This window comes from Anastrepha obliqua, chromosome 4, assembly GCF_027943255.1.
Source record: "Anastrepha obliqua isolate idAnaObli1 chromosome 4, idAnaObli1_1.0, whole genome shotgun sequence".
Lineage (NCBI taxonomy): Eukaryota > Metazoa > Arthropoda > Insecta > Diptera > Tephritidae > Anastrepha > Anastrepha obliqua.
This window is the reverse complement of record NC_072895.1, coordinates 122710734-122737343: the sequence shown is the minus strand read 5'-3', so window position 1 is coordinate 122737343 and position 26610 is coordinate 122710734. Positions and strand designations below refer to the sequence as shown.

At 37.2% G+C, this 26610-nt stretch overlaps 1 protein-coding gene across 9 annotated transcripts in view; it reads right to left on the bottom strand.

Moving 5' to 3' along the window:
- Window positions 1–26610, bottom strand: part of LOC129245744 (KN motif and ankyrin repeat domain-containing protein 1) — an 88170-nt gene that overhangs the window by 29385 nt on the left and 32175 nt on the right. For 4 of the 9 annotated variants that reach the window (XM_054884097.1, XM_054884096.1, XM_054884098.1 and 1 more), the window contains exon 3: window positions 8484–8530. In XM_054884097.1, coding sequence (XP_054740072.1) covers window positions 8484–8530 — 47 coding nt within the window. Of the gene's footprint in view, window positions 1–8483; window positions 8531–13910; window positions 14671–16156; window positions 16706–16744; window positions 17026–26610 lie in introns of those variants that run through there. The other 5 variants (XM_054884094.1, XM_054884095.1, XM_054884102.1 and 2 more) reach the window with 5 other exon arrangements.

The following is a 26610-nucleotide window of genomic DNA, read 5'->3' as shown; positions in this document are numbered from 1 at the left end:
AATCTTCCGTCAACAAATGCCTCCGCATCATCTGTAGAATATTCTGGTCGACGACTCGCTGTAGAGATCAACGAGTGATCTTTGGCAAATGAAACGCAGAACGTGGCGGTGGATAGGTCACACGCTTAGAAAACCACTAGATAGCATCACGAGAATGACACTGGACTAAAACATGCAAGGGGGCAGAGGTCGCGTTCGGCCAAAGAATACTTGAAGAAGGTCGATGTTGCGCAAGCTAGCAGATGCGGATATCACACACAAAAACAACAGCCCAGAACCGTTTATTTTGAATCTAAGTGGGTATCAGTAACAAAAAATTACTTCTTCTTCTTCTTGTTTGGAGCGATAACCGCTTAAACGATTTTGGCCAAAAAATTACTATCTTCTTTACATTTTTGCCTCTATCAATCACAGCTCGCCCGCTTTTGCCACTTCGCTCCAGCACAATGGCTGTCATTCAAAACGAAAAACTACCAATTTTCGAGAAGAAAACAACGAATATTTTGCACAAACAAACCAACTCAAATTGGAATGTAGGTCACAATAGACGTCCCAGCAAAGCAACGCGCATACTCGTACGTACACATGAAAAATACAGGTAAAACACCCACATAAATTCAAAGTTTGAAAAAATAAAAATTAAAAATAAAGTGAACCATAGAAATGGAATAAGTAATGAAAAAATAGATATAGAAAAGCATAAATCTATATGTAACATCACTATTGGCAAAATAAGGCGAGTAATTGGCATTAAATTCAACAAATTTATGATATTCAAGATTCAAAAGTGAGAGAGAGACATAAATGACAGCAAAACGTTTGGCAAATTGCTCAAGCGCAACCCCAAAATAGGTTTTCAACTTTGCTGAAATGAAAAATCTCTAAAAAGCTTCATGTAAATATTTACTTATGTGTGTGTTACCAATGGCCAGAGACGCTTGCAGCTGCAACAAACAACGTGCCACGCATTCGCGCTGCAAGGATTACTGGCAGAACGGCATAACTCAAAACAATTTTTCTTAAAAAAGTGTGTAGAAATTACCACCAACTCCGTTATGCTGTGTAAAAAATTAATGGCGATATCTGTTAACAGCATCTACATTTGAGCAGAGCCAATTGAAATCTTTGGAGGCGTTTTCTCGAATTTTTAATTTCTTGATTTATGACACTCTTCCAGTTAACTAGTGATATATACATATACATATATATGTATAAATATTTCCTGACAACAATGTTGCAACAGCACGGCAACCCACGCACAACAAACACAACCATGTCTATTACGTGTATACGTGCCACCAAAAGTGGCAAAACAAAGGCCTACATACACACAAACTAACTGCAGCGAAACTGTCGAAAACACCTTAAAAATAAGAACGAGAAATGCATTTATAAAAATTATACCTGAAACATATGGAAAAAATTTTTGCAACGCATAAAAGGCACTACCAAAAATTGATGACGTAAAATTTATGGCTGCAATTTCCGTTGATGGAGGTGGCAAGCGAACAAGTGGAAATCTGTTTGAAAAAATCTCGCACTCACACACACATACACGCACGCGCACGTTTATTATAACACATATCTACTTTTATGTGCCTGAAATGTGTAAATTGAGACGTTTAATAGCCGCTAGCAACAACAAAGTTGCAGTGCCTTACAATAAAAATCTGTTGAAAAAAAACTTTGGAAAATGCAATCGATGATGAGTTACTGTCTTACCACTTTGGGTACCCATTAAATAAATCATTTTGAATTCGTAATTATTTTAGCGCCCACATGGCTGAAAAAGATTAATAGCATTATTTAATTAACTGAGGTAGCAACAATAACAATGAAACTAGTTGCTGGCTTGAGATCAGCTGACTTGAACAGGTCAGTTTAATGTGGGAGATATCGCATAATAAACTTGAGAACTATTGTTTTTCTGAAAGACTGGAGATCAATTGCAGAATGATGTTACAAGTCAGCTTCAGATTTATAAATTTCACAAAGGTTGCAGAAATATTTTTCTTTTTATGATTATTGCATAAACACTTCAAGTTGGGTGACACTGAGCTCAAAGCAAAGTGGATGTATGCTGCTTGTATTTAAGTGAGTTGTGCTTAAGCGCAGCAAGTTGCGCTTTTTGATTACCATTTCATTCGTCTCGCAGAAGCATGCGCTTCTTAAGTGACTTTTGATATTGGAAGATTGAAAGGGGTATAGGGTTTTTTTTGGTTTTTTTTTAGGCGTTGTGGTAGCGCGCTACCCTCAAGTGACCTTCTGAAACCATCACTTCTCGCCGCGGGACAACCGTCAAGTATTACTTCGCGGTGAGGGAAGGCGATTAGTCGCCGTTGCTGTGTCGCAGTCTTTCCAGACGCCTCATCTCTTTCATAATCTCGGCCACTAAGTCGCATGCCGCATTCCACTGTTCCTTCGAGCGCAGCATGTGATGTACGAATGTTTCCGGCGAATGAGGTTTTCCAATGGTTCTATAGAGTCTTTCTTTTGCAGAACGGAAGCGCGAGCATGTGAAGAATATGTGGTGAACGTCCTCTAAAATGTTTCCATCGCAGTAGTCGCAATAAGGATTGTCGTCGCGGTTAAACTTGTATAGATATGCTTTGAAGCATCCATGTCCACTCAAAAACTGGGTCAAGTAGAAGTCTTCATTCCTAAGGCAGGAAGGAGGGGCCACGTCCTGGCCAAGGACTTTAGACCTATAAGTCTTACCTCCTTTATTCTCAAGGTGCTTGAAAGAGTGATCGACTGTCACATCCGAGAGCACTGTGAAACCAGACTTTCTCCAGCCCAACACGCCTACCGAAAAGGGAAATCTACCGAGTCAGCCTTACATGAGGTAGTAGGGACTGTAGAGAAATCTCTGGAGGGGAAACAATTCACTTTGGCGGCCTTTATAGACATAGAGGGCGCCTTTAATAACATTACGGCAGAGTCAATTTGGTAAAGGTGGTAGCATATGCCGATGACTTGGTCCTGATGGTCTCAGGTCCCTTCCCATCAGTAATGGCTGAAATTTTGGAAGGTGCACTGGCTACACTCAGCAGGTGGGCCGCCAGTAGCGGTCTCAGAGTCAACTCTGACAAAACGGAGTTGATGCTATTCACCAGAAAATACAAGCCCCCACCGTTTAAGCTTCCTAGACTTAACAACCAGTGTCTTACACTTTCATCGGAAGTCAATTATCTTGGTGTAATACTTGACCCCAAGCTCCACTGGAAGCCGCACATAGAAAATCGAGTTAAGAAGGCTAATATAGCCTTCTATGCCTGCAAATCTATGTTCGGCAAAAAATGGGGCCTCAAGCCACGTGTCGTACTCTGGATGTACAACTTAGTGGTTCTGCCAATTTTGACATACGGTTGCCTAGTTTGGTGGTTAGCTCTTCAGAAGGGCTACAACTTCACTAAATTAGAGAGAGTGCAGAGAACTGCATGTGTGGGCATCACTGGTGCCTGCAGAACATGTCCCACCGCTGCGCTCAACGTTATACTCCACTTAATTCCTGTGGATCTGCAGGTTAAATCCATTGCTGCTCAGAGTGCTATCAGACTGAGGGAGTTTGGCCTTTGGAGACAACTCCCTGTTGGGCATAGCAGCATCTTGAAGCAGATCTCCCCTTCCTTCTCTGATATTCGCACCGACCTCTCCATCCGCAAACTGTGCTTTGAGGGTTGGGCTAGAGCTATCTTTCCGAGCAGGCAAGATTGGAAAGAGGAGAGAGTTGTTGCGGATATAGAGGCCTCAGTTTTCACAGACGGATCCAAAATGGAGTCTGGAGTGGGAGCGGGGGTCTACTCCAAATCAGCCAACATCTCGGTCTCCTATAAACTGCCGGAGACAAGCAGCGTCTTTCAAGCAGAGGTCTTCGCGATCCTGCAGGCATGCAAAATGCTTCGGGATCGCTGTTGGGAGGGAGACATAAATATATTTTCCGATAGCCAAGCTGCAATCAAGGCACTGTCGTCGCCGCATTGCAGCTCTCTTCTCGTAAACTCCTGTAAGGAGGAACTTAAACGCCTCGAACGGGCAGGAAACATCTCCCTCATCTGGGTTCCTGGGCACAGGAATATAGAGGGAAATGAAATTGCCGATGAGCTTGCCAGGAAGGGGGCGGCAGAACCGAGTCCAGCTGCCCTCTTCTCAGACATCGGTATCCCCTTGGCCGTCGTTAAAGGGAAACTACACAACTTCTTTCTAAGAAAAGCGCAAGACAGATGGAGGTCTGTCTCATCGTGTGCCATTTCAAAAGCACTATGGCCTCAATACGACATAAACAGAACGCTTAAGGTGATGGGAACCCCCCGCCATTCAATTTCCAAACTCATCGCGGTGATCACTGGCCACTGGGTGATCGGCACTCACGCGGAGAAGCTTGGAATTCCGTACAACCCCCATTCAGAAGCTGTGGGGATCCTACAGAGAAAGAGACTGTGGAACACTTTCTCTGTAGATGTCCGGCTTTGGCGGTTAGGCGCTTGAGATTCCTCAGCGTCCCCTTTGGGGATGACTTGATGAAATTCTCCAGCCTAGATCCCTTTTCTCTCCTCCGCTACATCAACAGCACTGGATGGCTGTAGACGGTCTTATCTCCTCCCTTAATCCTTTCACAGGTAGTGGTTCACTCTATGGTATCAAAACGGCACGTAAGTGCTACTTGTAGCGTACCTGGGGTACTCTTGCCATCTTACCTACCTACCTACCTAGAAGTCCACTTCTCCATGTGGCCTCTTTAGCCAAAGCTTTAGGTTGGGAATGCATCTGTGCATCCAACACCCTTTGGCCGAGTTGTCCCACCTAGTTTGCCACTCGTCGATGCAATTATCTCGTAACGCGGCGCGAGTAGACAGACTTATAGGTCGCTGTGCTCTCGCTATTTGGGCAGTTTCCATTGCTAATATGCCTAGCGGGTACATGCCAGATATTACTAAGGCTGCATCGTCGGACACCGTTTTAAATGCGCTACATACGCGTAGTGCACACAACCGGTAGGTAGACTGTAGACCCCGAAAGTATGATACATGATCCGTTTTATACGCCCCATAGCGCCGTAGTGGTGGTGGATGCTGTTTTTTTTGGCGTACTCGAAGTGTGCTCGCAGCAGGTCAATAGGTAAAGTCCTCCAAACGCCTAATTTTCGAGAATGTCGAGAATTCTATGTTGAAGGTTGCTCAGCAACTTTGCGATACAGCAGCAATATTCTCAATAGAAAGTCCAGTTTTTAGTCTGTCAGTCCATCTGCCATTTTTTATCCTCTACAGAACTAGTTTCTTCAAATTTTTTTACCACCCTTTGAATTTTCGACTCATTCGAACGATTATTTTCACCAAAGAAAAACACAAATTTTGCGATTGGGTTCTTCTTAAAGGTCGACCGTTTTCATAATAAGCCTCAATAATTTTAACTCGTTCTATCGGGTAAAATTGTGCATCTGTCTACTTGGCAAATGTCAAAGACGACGCAAAAAAAGGAATTATTGATTACATCTACAATGCAAAAGCCATATACGGCAAAATGATTAAAGTACATTTGAAGGTGTTATTTATTGCTTTTCGAAAGGCGACCCCCTTTGGATCACTGTGCTGTGCATACCCGTTGTCAGCTAATGAATGCACGATTATTTTTTTATAGAGAGAAAATGCGCAAAACCGTCAGGGAAAAAATTATCAAAAATATACGAGAGCTTTGAGCTACTTCAAACTGGCACTTTTTTGTCTTTAAATTTATTGGGCAAGAAAACTGCGTACCCAATTTTTTTTAATTCTCCCAAAAAAAGTTTGAAATTTTGATGAAAATTTGTGGAATTTTCTGAACTTTTAACAAGATATTTCTTAGAAAGATATTTCTTGTAGAATGAATTATATTTTTATACAAAAATAATGAAAATTAAAAAACACAAAACCAGTAATGAAAATATCGCGTTTCTACACATGCATATGTACATAAAAGCTGACCTCGTATGAAACGTAATTATTTAAAAGCACAGAGCACAACATTAAGTCCAAATACAAAACTAAACGATCGCCAAAAAAGTACCTTAGGGAGCTCATCTTACCACTAAGCCAGGCTTCTTTAAAAATAAAAATATTTCAACATACTTCAGCAAAGCTACGAGGAGATCATCACATCAACGCAAATACACATCAAATCAGCACTGCGCAATCTCTGATTTAAAATGCTTAACGCTACTTTAGAGAAAAGGAAGGAGGCACCCTTAAAAGCGACTATTTGACTTTGCTTATACTCGTAGATGCATGTAAGTATTGAAAAAGCGGTGTCAACTATTTAGTGACCTACATTGGCCGAATATCATCGAAAGAGAGGCAAGAAAGCAAGACTCAAAAGGCTAAAACTGGACTGACCGTGGGAGTTAAGGTTAGTAGGTGATATCTCGCTTGAGTGGCGCACTAAAAACACATACATACTAGTGCATATACAAAAACGAAATTAGGCAATGAACGCCACCTGTATTTGCTAGAAAAGAGTTGTGCAATTAAGAACAAGATTTTAATCCAATCAACAAATCTAATACAATTCATTGCAAATCCTCCTACATAAGTTTGAAAATGAAATTAAAATAGTCAGCCTGTACATTCACCACCAAAAATGGCTAATGGCAAGAAGACTAGTAGGTGTGCTAACCAAATGGCAGTTATTAAATTTAAGTAAAACTCAACCTGAGCAAATAAAATATTAATCTCGTTTTTATTTTGCTATGGAAAAACTGGTTGCTTAGTGGTATTCTTGGAAACTTAGTCATTGATGAAAAGCAAAACAGCATTAAATTTGTTTGGATTTTTCTCTTTTCTTGAAATTTTTTTTTGGTGTAATAGATTTTACAGTTCCATATAGTAGTTCATTCATCAGAATTGCTATTCAAAAGGAAACCAAAAATAATCTTTTCGCTCATGTCTCCATAAAGTCGCATTTTTCAGTTGTCGCCGCCTACTACTGGCATTGCACTATATAGGTATGTATGCATGCATGTATGTGAGTATTTCCTTTTTGTTCATTACGCTGATTAATACCACTTTGTTACATTATTTCAATAACATTTGTTCGACCTTGGCTGATAAAGCAGCGAATAATGTAGATAATAATAAACACGAGGTGGGTGTTCAAGAAAGCTTTTTAAGCCAAAGCATCATTGGCGTGAGACCACATCAAGGGCAAAATTAACGCAATTGTCAAAATGGTATTTCAAACTTGTAATTTTTTAACTAATTGGTTTCTGTTGAGACTAGTAATTTTTAACAAATCGTTTTTATGATCTTAAAACTCACAATTACTCAGCGTTTAATAAACATTTTCTTGCAATGTTGCATCGACTTCCTTGCAAAATATTCGCATTAGATCATCAAGAAATTTTTCATAATAATAAAAAACTCGAAACATTTTGAGTCAATATCATCATTCATTGCTATTTCTATGTGCACCAACAATCAAGATCAGTTCAAGATCAGACATTGATTCATTTACACAATACGGTTTTAGTTATTTTTGCTTTGGAAATTATTACAAACTCTCTCAGGCGAATGAGTTTTAATGAAAGCAAACAAATGATGAATGAAAATATACAATAATTATAAGTTGATCTGGCAGTGAAGCTGATAGGTATCTTCAATGATCAACTAAAAAGTAAACGATGTGTGATCAGCACTCTGCGTTAATTAAAGCTGAGTATTATTCTCAAATTGCACAGATCGTATTTCAATACTTTAATATGCAAAAATTGTGATTAACTCAGGCATCAAATTATAAACTTTTTTTTAGGTATTTAAACTATATTATAAACTTAAGCGACCACCTTGATGAAACAATTCCTACAACAACTGCCAAGTGAACCACAGTTTCATTTCTGTTTTTTTTTCATTGGGTTGCCTCATCTGTCATTAACATTACTACCAAAGTTATATCGCCATTGCTTCATATTTATAAAAGTTACGCCGCCTTGAGTACATCTTCCTCTGCACGAGTTTTTTTAATTTTTTGCAATTCTAAAAATGGATTTACAATGGATTACAACAGCGAGGTTGCATTAAATTATGCGTTGCGTGCTAGGGATTCAAAGGAGCGAATACCTTAGAAAGGTAGGGAAACTGTTTCGGTAATGATACTCTAAAGAAAACAGACGTTCATGACATGAACGCTTCAGAAGAGATCGTAAGTCCATCGAGGATCACGAATGTAGTGGCAGGCCCTCAACATTAAAAACTGATGAAAATATCAATAAAAAGCAGGAAAATTAGATCAATAACTGCAAATGAACCATCAAAGATAGCCCAGAAAAAATGTCACACTTTGGACTGGAGACACCAGATGAAGCTGGCAACATTTAATGTTGCTTACGCGCGCAATGTTTCTATTTTATTATTTTTAGACCCTTCAGTCTTTCAAAATCAAATTCACTAAATTGCAAGTAAAATCAAATTAAACTAAAATCCTTCAATTTAATTTTTTTCTTGAGATTTACTCACCATTTTCTTCGCCAAAAAGACGCGGTACATTACGCATCACCACCGACCTGCAACGAGACAAAAATTTATACAAATCCAATTAATATTTCATAAGTCAAAAAAAATTTTAATGAAAAGCAAAAAACATACCAAAAACAAGAAAAGCTACAATTAAATTTAGCTTATAACGAGAAACGCTGCATGATCCAGAAAAATGAGACCAAAGCGCTTGGAAATGGTGCGCAACATTTCACGCATCATTCAACAGCAGCAACATGCATCATGAACAAATGCAACAGATTTTCATAATTGCATTGAATGTGGCAAAAAAATGTGAACTGCTACCGCAGGCAACCGAATAAACGCACGCATACACATTCACACTTGTCACCTTATTATTGTTGCTGCGTGACGCCCATAAGGGCGTGCAGTTACTGCTGCATATGGAGAAGGCTTTCTTCTTACTCTATTAACGTGATTAATGCAATGTGTGCATGTATGTTTCTATGTTCGTATGTGTGTTTGTCGCTCCACCGTCACACTGTGTGTGCTGTATGATGTTGAATTTTGGCTGTCAGTAAATTAAGCAGAACAGGCGCCCAGATTGCTGCCTTGGCTGCTGCACTTTTGTTGACGCAGTGGCTTTATGGATTTCTGCTTTGGATTTAAGCAGCTCCTTTGTCGAGAAAAATATTATGAAAACAACATAGTTTATGGACGTGCTGATTTATGACTGTCGAAGTTGGCGTGAAAAGTAAAAATATTTAGAACAAAAAAGTTTATTTGCCGCCACAGGCTGTTTTATAGCTTCTCCAGAACAGCTACATCTACTGAAATGAGAACAAGTGGAGAACTTCGAGGAAAATTCGAATTGGACTTTTGTGAAATTATTCAAAATCTGTGAGTTAATGTTTTGTGAAGCTCAATATGACTGGAATAAAAAAAAATACTATACAAGACATCCATTACTTGACATTATTTCAGAAAATGTCTTGCTATATGCATATACAGCAGCGGTTAAAATAAAAGCAACGGGAATTATTGCAAAATTTTTAGTATTTATTTATTTTTGTAATATAATTGTTTACCTTTTTTAATATAACTATGTATATTTTTTATCTTTCCAATATAACTTTTTTCTTTTATTAATTATATTTTATATATAAATAAATAAAGGGTGAATAATCATTTTAGTAAATAAAAAAAATTGAGTGAAAGCAATCTTTATTTCCGTTGCTTGTCTACAGCTGCTTCGCTCACAATTGTCAAATATGATTGCCGCACGACGCCATTTTCAAAAATTACAAATCTAGGCTGATTAATTTTGTGCCACCTTGCATATGGCCTCTTCAAGACAGCTGTTCTTTTTATGAGGAGCCTTTTCATGGCAGAAATACACACGGAAGTTGGCCATTATCTGCCGAGCGGCAACCGCTATTAGAAAAATGTGTTTCTATTGTTTGGTGTTTCATGACCATAATGGGTTTCGAACCCGGGCACTACCAAATGGCAGACGGCCACCATTATTATAACCAATTCCTTTTGTCCCGAATGGAACATAAAACCTCAATCCACATGGGAGGCTAGCTAATGATAGGTGAAAATTCGGGGGCTACTTTAGAATATACAACTGAAAAGTCTTCTGAAGTTCGCAGCGTCTGCCTAGGAGCGAGCGGGCTCACACTATTGAAAATCTGGTCTCTTACCCGTGAAGCTTACCAAATATTCCTCAATCTTGTAACTTATGGATGTACTCCATATTTTTCGAGCTACAGATACAAAGACATGAATTTAAGCCTGTGAAAAATTCAATCAAGTGGTACCCACAGAAATGTGGAAAATCCGTAAAAATTTTAAAAATTACAAAAAATTTACATAAAAAAATTCAATATTTTTGGGCAGAGTTTTAAGAAAAAATCTGGCAAAGCAGTTTGGAGTTCAAGTGGCTAAAAATTTGGATTGATTTTTGATGATTTTTTATCGTTGACGGTGTTATGCATTTTCTTCCACTTAACGAATGCTCGAAATTTTTTATATAAAAGAAAATACCCAACACCGTAAACAAAAAATGATCAGAAATTTATGATAGGCTTTAGCTACACCAACTTCTAAAATATACATGCACATATTTTGATACTGCATATCACGGGATGGCATCTATAAAAATAGAAGCAATCAGACTTAAAATAATAACTCACTACAAAATGGTATTTTTAGCACCCCCAAAGAAAACAAAGATAAAAATAAAAATATCCACGATATTTCCAGCAGAATATTCAGCCTCTATTCCCAGTGCTACTCGCTCCTAAAAGTAAAAAATGGTCTTAAATAATTTCGTTTTGTATGTAAAACACGCTGCCAGCATTTGCTGTTTAATACAGAGTGACTGAATTCTTGTTTTTATTTGATTACTAACAGAATCAAAGATTGGTACAGTTTAAGTCAATAGATCAAACTGGAATGTATGCTTTTATTTTTCATCAGATTGTTTAGAGCATTGGTAATTTACGTGCTTGTATACATAGTTCAAACTATTAGCTGAACTTTGTGCCAGAAAAAAAGTGTATTCCGGCTTAAGAGGTCGACTTTCGTTTAAGTGAACTGCATACATGAACTGCTACAAGCAAGCTATCCTGCCCTATTCTCAATAATTAACTGCACGTGTACGATAGCTTACCATATTTCTAAATAATGCAGTCATGGCCCATCTAAGTAGAAACCTTCGCTGAATTTCTCTACACTCGCGCTTGCCTCACAGTAAGTTAAGGTGCCCCTTTCTTGCTGCCTTATTATTACTGATTGTTGTTTTTTTTTTTATACTTTTGGAGTCTGGCACTTTACAGCCGTTTCCCATTTTTCAATTTACTTCAAAATTAATTTTAAGGATTTTTTTTCTTTCAAGTACTATTTGTCTTCCCTGTGAAGTGTTGCATAATTAATTTTGATTGTCTGAAAATAAGTTTTCAAGCAAGAGTCGTGCTTAGGTATTTCTTTTTTTTACTTAGGAATTGCGCAATAATTAATTTTTAATGCGTGTATATTTTTGTTACAAAGCAGAGCACAAGCACATAAGCACTTCAATATAGAAAAGATTTGCTTGGAAAAAATTAAAAAAAAATCAAGGAGATGTGCTGTTAAAATTTTTATTTAATGGGGCTTAGAGTTGTGAAGAGAAAATATATAATATTAAGCAGATGTAACATTTTAAAATTTGTTTTGACTTTGGCCAAAGGCATTCAAATTATTTATGATACTATTTTTAAAAAATCATATAGTGCAATGATCAGCATAACTAGAATTGGTTTAGCCACTTTGTAAGATTTGGAGCTTAACAGTTGTTATGTGTTAATTGCTAAAATTTGCTAAAACCTATTTTCTATAATAAGAAATTTTTTTGTGGAAGTGCTCAAAAACACGTTTCATCTTGTCCTTCACCAGGTGGCAGTTAAAAACATTAGTATTGATTAGAAGCAGGAAGTTGCCAGAAGTGAGAGAAGTGAGAGAAGCAGACGTTAACTCGGTTCGAAACTGAGTTGACTTCAAGAGCAGGTGCAGAGTGGGCGCGGAAAGCCAAACCGAGAGCAAACGCGAGCAACAAGCTTTAAAACTCTTACTCTAAGTTTACTTTTAAGAAGTTACTTATAAGACATTTGTCACAAGATCTTTATTTGTATGTATCTATCACATAGTATGTAAGGTCTGTCGGAGAATATCTGGCTTCTCTCGATTGCATCCGAATACTTCGATATCAGGTTCATTTTGGTTCCCGGTCACAGCGGCATATAGCGAAACTGCTGGGCTGATAAGCTGGCTAGACAGGGAACTTTGGAGACGGTTTCGTCGCGAAATGAGAGGATTGGGGTTCCCTTAAGAACCTGTGGTCTGCTCCTGGAAAGATGGGTCTCGAGTCAACTCCGCGAGCGCTGAGCTAGTGCGCAAACGTGCAAGGTCGCGAGATTCTTCTGGCCGCGGATGGATCGGGGAGGCTCGAGGGAACTCTTAAAGCTAACAAAGCCCCACCTCTCAAGTTTGGTGGTAACCTTACCGGGCATTGTCCGTTAGATATCCATGCCGTGAGACTTGGAATTGCCTCAAGTCTGTTCTGCAGAAGCTTTCTTAAGGACGAGGTAGACTCATCTCAACACATTCTTCTCAGCTGCCCTGCTCTCGTCTGGCAAAGATTTCCTCATCTGGGCTCTCATTTTTTTGCTACGCCCGCGGGTAGCGGGTTTAAAATCATACATCTGGTGAAGTTCATCACTAGCTTGTTGCGGCTAATTACGAACGTAAATCAGCCACCGTCGGCGTCGTCGTAAGTGCATGGTTATCATCCCCTAATCCCAAGGCATCTTCTTCCTCCCCTTCTCCTTTGTCCTTTCCCTGTATGGCATCACAACGGGAGAATTTTGAATATTTGTCCAAGTGGGCCCCATGTTAGGGCAGCTATTTAACCTTACCTAACCTATGGTCTGCCCTGTTTGTTGATTAATAAATAAAATAAAATGAAAAAAAAAAATTGGATGATTAATTTTGCTCCACCTTGTACCTGGCATAGGACAAACTCTTTTCTGCTTTTCTTTTAAACTAAAGCCCTGTTATTTCACTGTATTTGATTTCTAATTTTAATAGGAACATAACAGGGCACCCCTAAACAAGTCAGCTGTCTAGTCCAGCGAGCCTGGATTTAAAGAAATAAGTTCTACACCATTTGAGCATTAAAAATATTAAATTTTTGAATTGATGGGTAGGATTTAATATTCAACTGAACCAAGAGCACCAAGGTTCTAACTGGTAGTTCCCAAGAGTCCTAGTGGTCCCTAAGTATGGTAGTAGCGTTCGCACGGTAGTCGGTTATACCTTACCGGATCGACGCGGCCAAGAACTGACACTTCAACCGCATTCCCCGTAGATGAATGAGAAATGTTTTCGCTGCTACAACGACAACAGCAGGTCCTAACTAGTAAAATCGCGTTTCGACAGTTATTGTGGATGTTTTTGCTCACAGACAAAAATAAAAGCTTTACTCAACCATAAAAATACTGAGCATTGCTTGTTTTGACAAGTAGTAATGTATTTCGAATTTGTCAAGCTTGCAGGCTAACCACTAAAGCTCTTTAGATATTGAAATAAGATAGCAAACCAATGTTTGTATATAAATTGCTAGATTTAATCAGAAGCAAGCGAATGTAATATAAATTAAACACTTAGATGTTGTTTCTCCAGCGCTCAAATCCGATTACAACAAAATCCTATTAAGCACATTAACACACCAAAGCTTGACATTTCAGACTTTTTACGATTTTTTCCAAATATTTATGTATTCATAATTTAATTTTACAAGCACCCTTTCACTTTTCTCAATCAACCTTCTATTTGCTATATTTATTGCCACCCACGCAATCTGTTTCACTTAGAAAAATTTCGATTTGAAAATTTTCTGGTTCATACCTCCAGAAGCGTCTTACGGCCTCCTGTTCGCTGGGCGTTAAATCTTTTATTTTTGCCTCGAAATTCTGCTCCCACTCCGATGGTTGGGCTGCTGCTGTCGCCGCCGCTGCTGTTGTTGTTGCTTTGTTATACGATAAAATCACTGGTGGAACATGCTTGACAGCAGTGCTGCCATTATTTAATTGATTCGCGCCGGTGACGCTCATTGTTGCAGCTAATTGATAAAAGCAAAACAGGTGATTGCAGAAATTAGCTGCAATGTTTTTGCTTTTCGTATGTGTGAGTGTGCAAGTGGTGTTTCTTTTGCAAATGTTTCGATTTTATTTGAGGGTAAAAATTTAATTAGGCGCCAGCGCTTGGAAACACAGAAGCACTGATTTTTCCATGTTTTCGTTTTTTACGTTTCTTTTTTAATTTTTTCCGTGCGAGTGTGAGTATCGGTACGCTGTTTATTTAACGATAAATTTAATCAGAGGCACTTCGAGTCGAAAGGAAATGAAAGTCCCACAATTAGTTGATAACAAACTGCTAGTTGGGCACCAGGTACGGTCAGACGGTTGTAAAAATGACATGAACTGTGATTTATGTATGTATGTATGTATGTATGTATGTAATTTCACTTTAGATTGAACACCATTAAGATGTGTAGGTGTATATTTGAGATAATTGAATTAAGATTTATCCCTCAAGCACTTTATTTATATACAGGGTGATCCATCTGGCCTTTGAAATTTGAACTATCGGTTTTTTACCCTGAAAGCTAAAATATTGTAAGAAAATCCATGGAATGTCAGAAATTCCGTTTATGGTTAGACATTTACAAAATTGCTCACATTTCTGTTGAAAAAAATCTGTTGACTCCTCACTCCGGAAAATTTGAAAGAGTTGATGTGGTCCGCGCTTTTTTCTAATTTCAGGGGTATATAAAAGTTTTTGTGCAAATAAATATTATGTGTGCTAAAGGGGGGAAAGGTGGAAATTTAATAATTTTAAAATGCCTGTATTCAGGAACATGGCGGACCGATTTTAACAAAATTAGTGTCATTTCTCAGATATAAAATGCGAACCATTTCCAATATGTATTCTATTTTTTCCGGGGAGAGTAGTCGCTATTTTGCATTTACACCCTTGGAAGTTACGATTTGACTACATGAAACCGTTTTTTCGGTGAACCATTAGGAATAAATGTAGCGCCAATTATCTATAAACGATTCAAGAGCTCAAAACTGGAATCAAAGGTGAGATTCATAATTTTTGATGAAATTTATTGAAAAATTGGATTGACAGAATGCGCTTTACTATAAACTTAGCCGTATAAGATATTTAAATAATTTGTATTATATGCTTAATGGCAAGTTGCAAGTTCTACGCTTGCCAGTAAAAAATGTTTCCTAAAACTATTTGCGACTTTATTATTTATAGACGAATTGAATATAAATTCCAAATCCTAGATTGTACACCCGTTACACATGTATATTATATAATATATATATCGCCGATTTGCTGTAAGGGTGTCATAAACCAAAGAAAGTGCTTAGATACGAGGGTCGCTTAAAAAGTCCACGCAATGTCGGAGAGATGGCACAACTTTCGCGTATCGAGGTTATGTTTAATTAGGAGCATCTCTTGGAAGGGCACAAACCATTTTTTTTTTTTCATCGCAACAACGCACCAGCTCCCGCCTAAGCAGTTGTGGGCGTAAAATTAATGGAAGTAGTATTCCAACTTGTTTCACATCCCCCCGACTTGCCTCCCTTGGATTCCTCGGACTACTATTGTTGCCGAATTTGGAGAAATTGAAGATTTTATTCAAACGAAGAGGTGATTGCAGAAACCAATGGCTGTTTTTCAGACTTGGACAAATCGTATTATTCGGAAGGCATTATTCTTCTAATGAAATACTGTTACCAGATATCACGTGAATTTTTTACACAGTATAAAAGTAGAGCGGGAGATCATTTCTGCATACTAGAAGTCGTTCGAAAAGTCCGCGCAAAAATAAAAATTGCTTTTATTTTTAGACATAGTCTCTTTTTAGGCTTATGTATATGCTTCGTCTAACGCTCTTTTTATTTCTTGATCCACAGGTCGTATTTTTCGAATTTTTGATTTGTTTAATTATGAAGTTCTTGCAGCAAACATCAGATATACATACATATATGTATAAATATGTAAATTTATATAATTTTTTATTGCGCCACTTTGCACTGCTTTTTCTCTGTCAATTATTTTCTCACTTTTCGCACCTTTAACCCTTGAACAATTGAGTTTCACTTTTCTAATTAAATTCGCACTTTACACTCTTTTAGCGAGCTTTCACCATATTTGCACAACAACAGTATTTCGCAGCTACATTTAATTAACACGCCATGATGACCGCTAGCAAACTCAACATGCGCTTGAATAGAAATGTGCGCTAAAAGGTGTCGATTATTCCTTTTTCGAATTTTATACACTTATAACGTGATATTTATTACTTAATATTCTCATAAATCTTTGCACTACAACCAACACTTCAACGGCCAACACTTATATTCAATAGACACAAATAGATAAATAGGTACATTTACGACAAGTACCGCATTCATATACACGCGCCGCTGCCAAACGATGAAACGATCGATCGACCGATCGATACCTTTTCAATGCGCCAACCGCACGCCAAATGCGTTCAAATCACACTGAAATAACTTCGCTGGCGGCATAAACCACACACATAGCCGCATGCACATAAAAGCCCCAAAAGATCAACTTATGCGGCTGACTAACTACTACTCAATGCTCGAATGGCTGAATGACGCGACTTGACTGGCTGATTGTGAGTGATCGCCTACCTAAAAGATCGCCCTGACTGCGGCGGACGTCACCACCACGGTACTCTACTCGTACGAGTAGTTGTTGTAGAAGTTGCTGACTGCTGCACTAAGAAGTCGTGCATCATTGCGCGCAGCATTTCTCATCTTTCATTCTGTTCATTTCTTCTTCACTTTTTTATCATTATTTCCTGCTTTTATTTATATTCATCTATTTATTTAGGCACTTTGATGTTTGTCTCGCACTCCTTCGACGCTTTTGCGGTAAGAAAATGAATTTGCGTTGAACCGCAAGAAATCACTGCCGCCACCAAACTGACGACAAATGAATGGTTTGGAACTTTGTAAGCCCAGCAGCCAACAGGCAGCAGACGACCAAGTCAGCAGAAAATTGTTTAAAGGCTGAAACCAAAAACGTCGCGCGCTGAGCACCAAAAACAACAAAACCAAATGGTAAGCAAATATACCTAACTATATAAGAGTGTATGTCGGTCTGTATATTTATAGGTACATGCATACATACATACGCAAATGTAAATGCGATACGTTAATTAATAATGTTTTCTAATGTATGTATGTACATATGTATGTGGGTAGGTAGAAACAGGCATCTCAAGACAAGTAGGAAGCGTATAGAGCTAAACAGCTGAGCTGAGAATTATTAGCTCAGTCAAGGCTGTGGCGTCAGCGCTCTCGACAGCGATCTTTTCAAAAACCAGTTCCACGATGTAGGCAGCAGCCAGCGCTCGTGCAAAGCTCAGTTTACACGAAACGACCGCTGTCGACAAAAATTAGAAGCAATACACATTATGCCTATTATTTCACAAAAAAAAAAAAAACAATAAACAGCGAAAAAATTGCTTGCAAAAGTCAACTGCTGCGACGTCAGCTCCAAGGCGCATACTAACTTAAGTATTCCTACATGTACACACGTACTCGTAAATGCATGCATATGTATGTGCCTATAAATATTTATGTGTTTATAAAATGCTCAAAGTACTGAGTGATTATTCCTGGTGTTTGTTGTTAGTTAACTTGTGAGTATTGTTATAGCTTTCAACCCGACAGTTAACCGATAAGCGTGCGAGCCAAATCAACAATAACACACACACACACGCCCATACATGGCACATGTATACACAAACACTGGCATCACCTATGCAAGCAGCCGAGTACTTCACTTTCATTCTTTTTGTAAACGACTTGTAAACTGTTTATTTACAGTTCTTGTTATTGTTATTGCAGTTGTATTTACTTTGGTGTACTCGCTTTTTATTGCCAACTTTTTTTATTGGCTTTGGTGCGCACTCGTAAGTGACTTAGTTCCCTTAAGTATTGGCATTAAATAACAACGAATACTTTTTTTTACAAATATCAAAGGTGTCAAAATTAAAGCTTTGGCTCTAAAACTTGAACCGGAAATGCAGCCAATTGATTACTCAGCACACAAAAAAAATAAAAATTGATAATATTTCTTTAACAAAATCGAGTAGAATCTATGAGTAACTCCTCCTGTAGGCCCGCGCACAACGCTGTTGTTGTTTTTTTATCATACCTGTATAAAAATTCGCCATAAATGCTTTTCAACTGCTGCTAATGCTGAAGTGACAGTCTTCAGTCCTTAAGTCCGGCTCATTGAGATAGCTTAGAACAGACAATTGTGTGTTCTTATTTTTAGGTTATGTTAACGTCCTCAACGTCCAATTAATAGCTTCTATATTTAAAGTTTTAATGCCACAGACCGCGGATCATTGTGTTAGAACGAACCAGCGCAGTGGTGGTTGAACAAAACCTGCAGAGAGTTGTAGTCTGCTTTCTCAATAAAACTGGACAGAAGGTGATCAGTTGGTTCCTGTTCAATTTTATTCCTGTAGCTTTTGCAATAATCATTGGGGCCTTCTAAAGTGGGTACCAATAAGCTAACAATCAGTAGAAGAGACAGATTGTATCCACTTCAGTGGATTCTACTATATCCGTTCAAGGGCTGTCACTTCAGCAGCTTTTTCCATATGAGGAAAGTTTATACTGCTACAATAACATATTATTTGTCCTTTTGGGCTTATATTCAGACCACATCAGTATACTATATAAGATCTGCACGCGAACATCGTTCGCGAATACCGAGGATTATATAGCTAAAGCTTCTGCTTGTTCAGGTCTATTGAAACTGAATAAGATCTAATTGTCGCTTCAAGTCATCAAGAAATTTTCTCTGACGACCTCATTTTCGCCAATGTTTTGCTCAGCAGGAGTCCAAATAAAGTCTACGAAGGGCTGGTTGCTAGCCCTAGCGAAATTAACCCTTATACACATTTACCGTTTGGACTTATTTCTGGCGTTTCAATTTATATTAAGCTTTCGTTAATTTACAGACTTTTAGTATAATTTTATGGCAATTATTTCTGTATTATAATACATTTTAACCTTTTATATGCCTTTTCATGGGTATTATTTGGCAAAAAAACCCTTCTATTGAGGAGTGGTAGGGTTAAAATATTCCACAAAATTGATCTCCATTACTTTTTACATAGAACTGTTGAACCTTGTAACCTAAGAATCACAAATAAGTAGTTTCCTATGCCGATTTACCACAAAGATTTCCAAAAAATTCGTTATTTTCCTTACAAATTTTTTTCTTCGAAAAATTCAACCACCTTAAAGCAATTCCCTCGATTGCCATTAAGCCCGTTTATAGAGTTTGTAATTTAACAAGTTTATCTGCATACAAATAATTACTTGACTATGTAAGTAGATATCAATTTAAGCACCTCAGGCACATCACTTCCTTAGATTTTTCGATGTACGCAACCCATTAAGAAATGATCACTTAGGAACTCTACACTCCGAAAATGTGTCATACAGCAACAAGAACAATAACAGCAATTAAAGCCACTAACGTCTAAAGCCATTATCAAGTAGTATGTCGTCATCGTCATCGTCAACTTCTAACCCCAACTGCCGCTCATTTATAGTCTTTTATGTCAACAATTTTAAGAACATCATTGAAGTAAAACACAAACAAAACGAAACAAAGCAATCACACAACAACAATGTGCACGTGCATCAACACACGTAAAGAATTTGACAACACCTCCGAGAATAATTTTGATTTCATTCAGCTTGTTAAACTACCCAAAAAACACCAGTAATACAAAAATATAAGCTCTCGCATGTCTATAAATACTTTTCCTCCCCACCGCTCATGCGTCGTGCACACAAGCACGTCATAGATTCATTTTAGCTGTCACTTCTAACTCAACATGCGATTGAAGCTGGGCATGCACAGTGGTGCAATTTCATTTTGATTCCAAAAAAAATTTCGAAGTCTTCATATTCGAAAAAAATATGTCATAGCGATAAGATAGCATACAAAACTTACGATCCCTTTTGTAGCGTAGGAAGAAAAAGTGAAGGCAAAAGCATACGCTGAAAAAAGGGAAAATGTGCAAAAAAGCTGAGAAATAAAAAGTGAAAAGTAAGCAGCAATAAAAGCTCACATTTACAACGAAAGTGTCAGAAATGCCAATCAGCGGTGGTGCGAAAAGGTGTTCTTGGAGATCGTTTAGCGCGCTTCTGTTCGTATTGACAGTTGTCAGTTGACAATTGTCAATGCTTTCAGAATGTGTACATATGTATGTATGTACATGTGTATGAACCCATGCAAGTCAATTTATTTGGCTGCAGGAAGTAGAGGAAACGAAGCGGACTTCTTCACTTTTTACCCGTGCATAATAAGTGAAGTGAAAAGTGCTGAGCATTTTCCGCTAGATATCTTTAGTGAGTCATAGCTCACGATATATAAATTACATCTGGTCATTCCATAGGCATTTTAAAGCGACATTTTGCTGCAAAGAATGTTCTTTCACAACTTTGTGTTTGGTGGAGCAAGTTGTGTATTCTAGGGCTCCAAAATTAAAGTAAAGAAAGAGAACGTTTGATCAATTTTTCAGCACCACTGTATCCGAGGCGGAAAGTCAGAGCAGCAGTCAAAATGATGGTTATGGACCCCATGCAGTTTCAAATGCAGCAGCAAAGCGATGATTCCAATGATTCGGCCTCAACAGTGGTTGCAGAATGTTGTGTTGCACCTAGTGTCCTTAATAGACTGGCTGCCAAACCCGGATATTTACAGAGACAGTGATCAATAGTCTCCTTCTCTGAAAGGTCCACACAGCTTCTGCAATGCGGATTACAATAAATGGTAAACCCAACTTTTCTGCAGGAGTAGTTTCTTACTAGAAAAACAATAACAATTTTGAATGACAAAAACCTTTATTTACGCACTCTATTGATTTTCTATTTGTATACCGTAGCTGTCGAGTTCACAAGTGCCAAATATGATTGACGTACGACGCCATTTGTAAAAATTTTAAATCTTCCGATAGGGTGATTAATTTTATGCCAGCTTGTGTATATACATTCGTGTCCATGTTTTTTAATAGCCTTCATAAAAGACCAGCACGCCACCAGTTGATTAAAGAACTCTAAATTCACGCATTACCGCGCACAAATCAAGTTGCTTGTCGAGTTCAAAGAAGTTCGATCGTAATAAATCCACGACGGACTACTACTGCTCAGCGAATAATCGTTTTATTTCTGCTCTAATTAAGTATTTGTTGTACAATTTCAGGGCAACGTGCATATGGACGGCTCATATTATCAGCTCAAACTTATCAGCATCTTTGGCTCAATTAAAGTGTGTAAATAAAAATTAATTAGCACGCATCATTTTATTATTTTTTTTTTCAATTTGTAACAGGCACAGATTTTCCATAAAAAACTGAAGTTCAAATGGGGCGCTCATAAAGCGATTTGTGACGAAAAATATAAACACAAGTACTCGCAGAGATAAGTTGGCAATCACTCAGTGCAGGTGCAGGATTAGAAGAGACAACAAATGTATAGAGCAAGAAGGGTTAAAGAGATGATTTCAAAATTTGTTTCCACAAAAAGCCTACGCAATAATATATTTTATACTCGTATTGATAACGAAGATGTTTTATAGGGGTTTGTATTTTTTTGTTTTTAATATGAAAGTTATTAGTTAGGTCAAGTTTTGATTGACTTTTGAAGACTTTGACATTTTTGTGATTAAAAATTGGTGAATAAATAGAAATACATAAAAAAATTGAGATACTACAGAAGCCGAGGCATACAAAATCAAATCTATTAAGCTATTTTAAAAGAAGGCCCTTTGTATTCGAAACGAACTATTCTGAGTAGCTTGAACAAAAGATCTCAGAATTAATGTTTCATAGGAAGTAGCGAATTCACAAAATGTATGTAGCTTAACTAATTTACCTAATTTTAATAACCGAGTTTCACATACAAAATACATATATTTTCATAGTTAAAAATAAATTCGAGACATTTTAAACGCAAAAAATATATTAACAACAAATAATAAACATCGTAAAAAATTCTAACTGGTTCTAAGCTGTTTGGATTAAACAACACATACACATAAAATATTTCTTTGGCAACCTTCGTAGAATTTCATATTATTGCATATTGCATATTAATTTAAGCTCAGGCACAAATTTGTCAAAACAATTTTTTATGCCTAACTAAATATTTCATAGCCAAAACAACATCAAAAATAAAAGAAATAAAAAATTCTGATGTCAATTTGTGACCAGCAAGATTTTAGCGAACGAAATTGGATCCGCTGTCAATTCATTTAAATCGCTAATTTATTGCGCTTGAATATTAATTTTTTTTCTGCTCAAAAGCAAAGCAAGCGAAACGGAAATGTTATCTGATAAAAACTGGAGGTTTGTGACTTTTAGAGCTCCAGTACGTTCTCAGCATTTTAGTTTTAGAAAAATATTTAAAAAAAAGTAGAAAAGTGAGCTAACGCTAGAAAAATCGGCGCCAAGCTAATGAGCAAATGTATTTCAATTAAAAAATAGGAAAGTGCCAAGATGAATGGTAACAAAAAGGGCCTTACGTAAGCAAAAGTTTTCATTAGAATGCAGCGCACGCATTCTATTGGCAATTTGTCATACATCCCCTCCCATTCCATAACCTAATTCTTTATTTGCATTTTGCATCGTACATATTTCAAGCGATTAGCAACTGACAAGTGTGTAAAAGTTTTCATGCATTTCGAAATTGAAACTATGTGCCTCGCCTTCACCTCAGCGCACGACAAAACATGAAAAACACGTCCAAAATAAATGAAGTAAATGACGAAATCTCCACTGTAACGCTTCCAAGATTACCTTACACCAGCGCAACTACACTGAGTGACAAAACAGCTAACTATTACACCACTTGAATGGTGTAAACTTGGTCAAATAAATATATTTATAAGTAAAATGCGAAAACGTAATTAGTTTAAATTCAGCGCCATTTCGCAAACGAATTTAAAATTTGTAGGCTTTAATGAGCATTTGAGCGTTTGGAATATTGCAATTCAGCTCAATTCAGCTCTATTCAGCGCGTTCTATTGGTTTTTAAATCATTTAATTTGTACTTACATTTACATTTATTACTACAACCTTTCTATGGCTTACAAATTGTGCATTAGAAGTGCTACGAAAACGAAATTATTTTGAATTCAGCGCTATAATTAGCATTAAGGCGTTACAAATATTGTCATTCATCTTAATTCAGCGCAACCTATTCAATTACAAATAATATAATTTGTGCTTACAGTTGGAAATGGATCTGCGCTGTTTCGCAAGATAATACAACTTTTGTTAGAAATTGTGCATTAGAAGTGATGCGATTCAGCTCAATGCAGCTGCCTTTAATCGCGGAATATATCAATTCAGCAAACGAATTTTACATAATTTTGGACTAGTAAGTGTAGAAATATTTCAATTTAGCTCAGCTTACAATATTTCGTCTATTTGTGACATATTTATTGGGAATAATTTATGGGTTAATAAGCATTTAATCCTTAGAAATAGCATAGCATTAAAGCGTTACAAATGGTGAGGGTCAGCACAATGGAATAAACTTGAATATATCTGGGAATACATCAATTCAGCACACGAATCCAACGTTTTTTTGAACAAATATGTGCTCACGCTTTCGAATGATTGCTTTTTATGTACTTATAATTGGGAATGTAACAGTTCAGCGAAAGTTCAAAATTTATTTTAAAAATTTGTAGGTCAAATATAAATTCAAACTCGCGCGAAAAACGAAATCGTGCGATTCAGTTTGACGCAGTTGACTTATATCAGGGAGTATATCAATTCAGCATACGAATTTAGTGAAAGAAATTTTCCGTGCTTTTGGTTAACTAAATGTCTAATGTCTTTGTAATATTGTGATACTGCTCAGCTCAGCGGATTTTATTATGCCCATTTTGTTCTTTTCTTATAATTGGCAAGCATCAAATTCAGTGTTAGTTTGCAAGGAAATTTAATATTTTTGTGGCATTCTTCTATTCATCGCCAGCATTATGACTATAGCAGTTATTATTATTTTATCGACACATTTCCTTTACTCTGAGATTAATTTCCTTGCCTATAAAAAAGTCAGCAAATTCCTGTTTGCAAATTTGTGGCTTACGTCTATTGCAAAACGTGCCCAGAAGCAGCAACAATGGCAAAAAAAAAAACAAAAAAAGCTTTTTCTGTGATTTTGAATACTTTCGCCCATAGATCAACGCCAACGCTAATGCCAACTCATGCCACAGACCTGCTAATGCCACATAAATAACGCTGAATTTTTGCTTGCTGCAAATACGAGTATCTAAGTAAGCATAAAATTTATAGCGTGCGATCATTATCGCATGCGAGAAAAAATGCAAAACTGCACATTTTGCATAGATTTTGTTTTTTTATAATCATTTTGAATTGTTAGCGATTATTGCCGCACACTTCGCATAAAACGAGGTGCACATGTATTCAAATTGAGCATAAGACAAATGTGAAAAATGCCGCCGCTGGCTGTCGCGCAAGACTAATGCCATGCATCAAAAGACAAAACAAAAAAATTAGCAGTTATGTTAAATGTTAAAGGTTTGGGTGTACACATTTGAACGAGGCTGGATGGTGGACAACTTTTTTAGTTAAGTTGAAATTTGTAATTTGTAGTTATTCCTTTGCAAATTGTTGCAATTTTTCCAATTTATTGTCCAATTGGCTGAAGGAATTTATGTGGCACAACACTGCGGGATATTTGATGCTCGTAAATGTTGAATCATCGGTGAGAGATTTCAACACCGCTGCCAACGTTAAAGTGCAAAAATAATGAAATGCCAAGGCGAGTAATTGGTATGGAAAATATAGCGAACCGTTTGCTGTTAAGTGCACAGTAAGCCCCAGTTAATTTGGTCAATTAATAATTTGCAGCTTTGTCTACTTGGCTGCCTTTCAACCAATCCGTACTGTATCCTAGGCGTTCCGGCATTGATCGTGAATTGCATAAATTGGCACGATGTCTAAAGGTACAACTCATCGTTGTACTGGCTATTGTCGGTCATAACTGATCGAATTATACTCTTGCTGGTACGAGTATTACATAGTTTCCACTTTACCCCCCGGCGCTGCACGGCTATGCCACTAATCGTGCTAGATTTGCTAGTGTGCATGTGCAATTTCTGTCGCACTTTATTTTTTTCCTCTTGTTGATTGTTTTATGAATTTGTTCAATACTAAAGTGGCGTCATCAACACTCAACCTTTTCTTCCAATTCCACGAAAGAAGTTTGTCGCAAAAACGTGTTTGGCTGATGACTTTGATTATTTGATGAATTTATGTCGATTGTGATCGACAAAGATGTACAAAGACGCTGAATAGTGGCTGAATATCTTTACGTGCTTTTGCAAAGCTTTGGAATGGGTTTCCCGCTCGCAAGAAATGCTTTAATGCAAATACAAGAACAATAAAATGTGCTGAATTACCTTTAAGGTAGCTAAATGGCTTATGTAATGAGTGATAATTATCTTAGAATTATTGAAAGCAGGCAAACTTGTTTTACATCTTATTTAGCGGAATGGCAGCTTATTGAGGTTGAAAAAAAATTACAAGGCGGTTATATTAAAATGAGGTTATGAAATTCCACAACGCCGCTGACAAGTGATGATTTGATTAAAAACTTAATAAAAAGTAATGTAAATGTGCCTCAAAATTAAAAAAAAAAACAAATCTACATAATTTGTTGGTCTGTTTGGGGAAATGACAGCGATCTTATTGAAACCTGTACAAAACCGCTGAGCTAAATTATAATTAAATTAGTCTGACATGGAACAAATCTGAATTGCTTTTCATTTTATATGAATAATTTGCAAATGCGTGTTGCTTTTCACGCTCACATATAATATATTTATATAGTCAGCAGCAAAATCGGCCAAAGAAATATAGCTTAAAAATTAAAATTCAATAAAAATCAAAGCGCTGAATCATTTTTGACTTAGCTGAATGGCGTTTGGGTCAACTACACAACATAGATTTGGTTATTTTAGAACTACCGGGAAAACAGATTTACATTTTGCCTTCAAAACAAACTAGTAATAATATCAAATCCTGTTTTTATGTGCTGAATTGTATTCAGCAACAAAATATGGTAAAATATATAACACTCTGGTGCTTACTTTTTTTGTAAGCAATTTAAATAAATTTCAAATAACAAAAGAATGCGATTTGTAGGCGTTTCAATGGTTTTGGTATTAACCAGATTTTAAGCCATAAACCATAACCATAAATTAGTTTGCTGAATTTATTTTATATGTATATATATAATTGGCGCGTTCACCCTTTTTGGGTGTTTGGCCGAGCTTCTCCTCCTATTTGTGGTGTGCGTCTTGATGTTGTTACACAAATGGAGGGGCCTACCGTTTCAAGCCGACTCCGAACGGCATATATTTTTATGAGGAGCTTTTTCACGCCAGAAATACACTCGGAGGTTTGCCATTTCCTGCCGAGGGG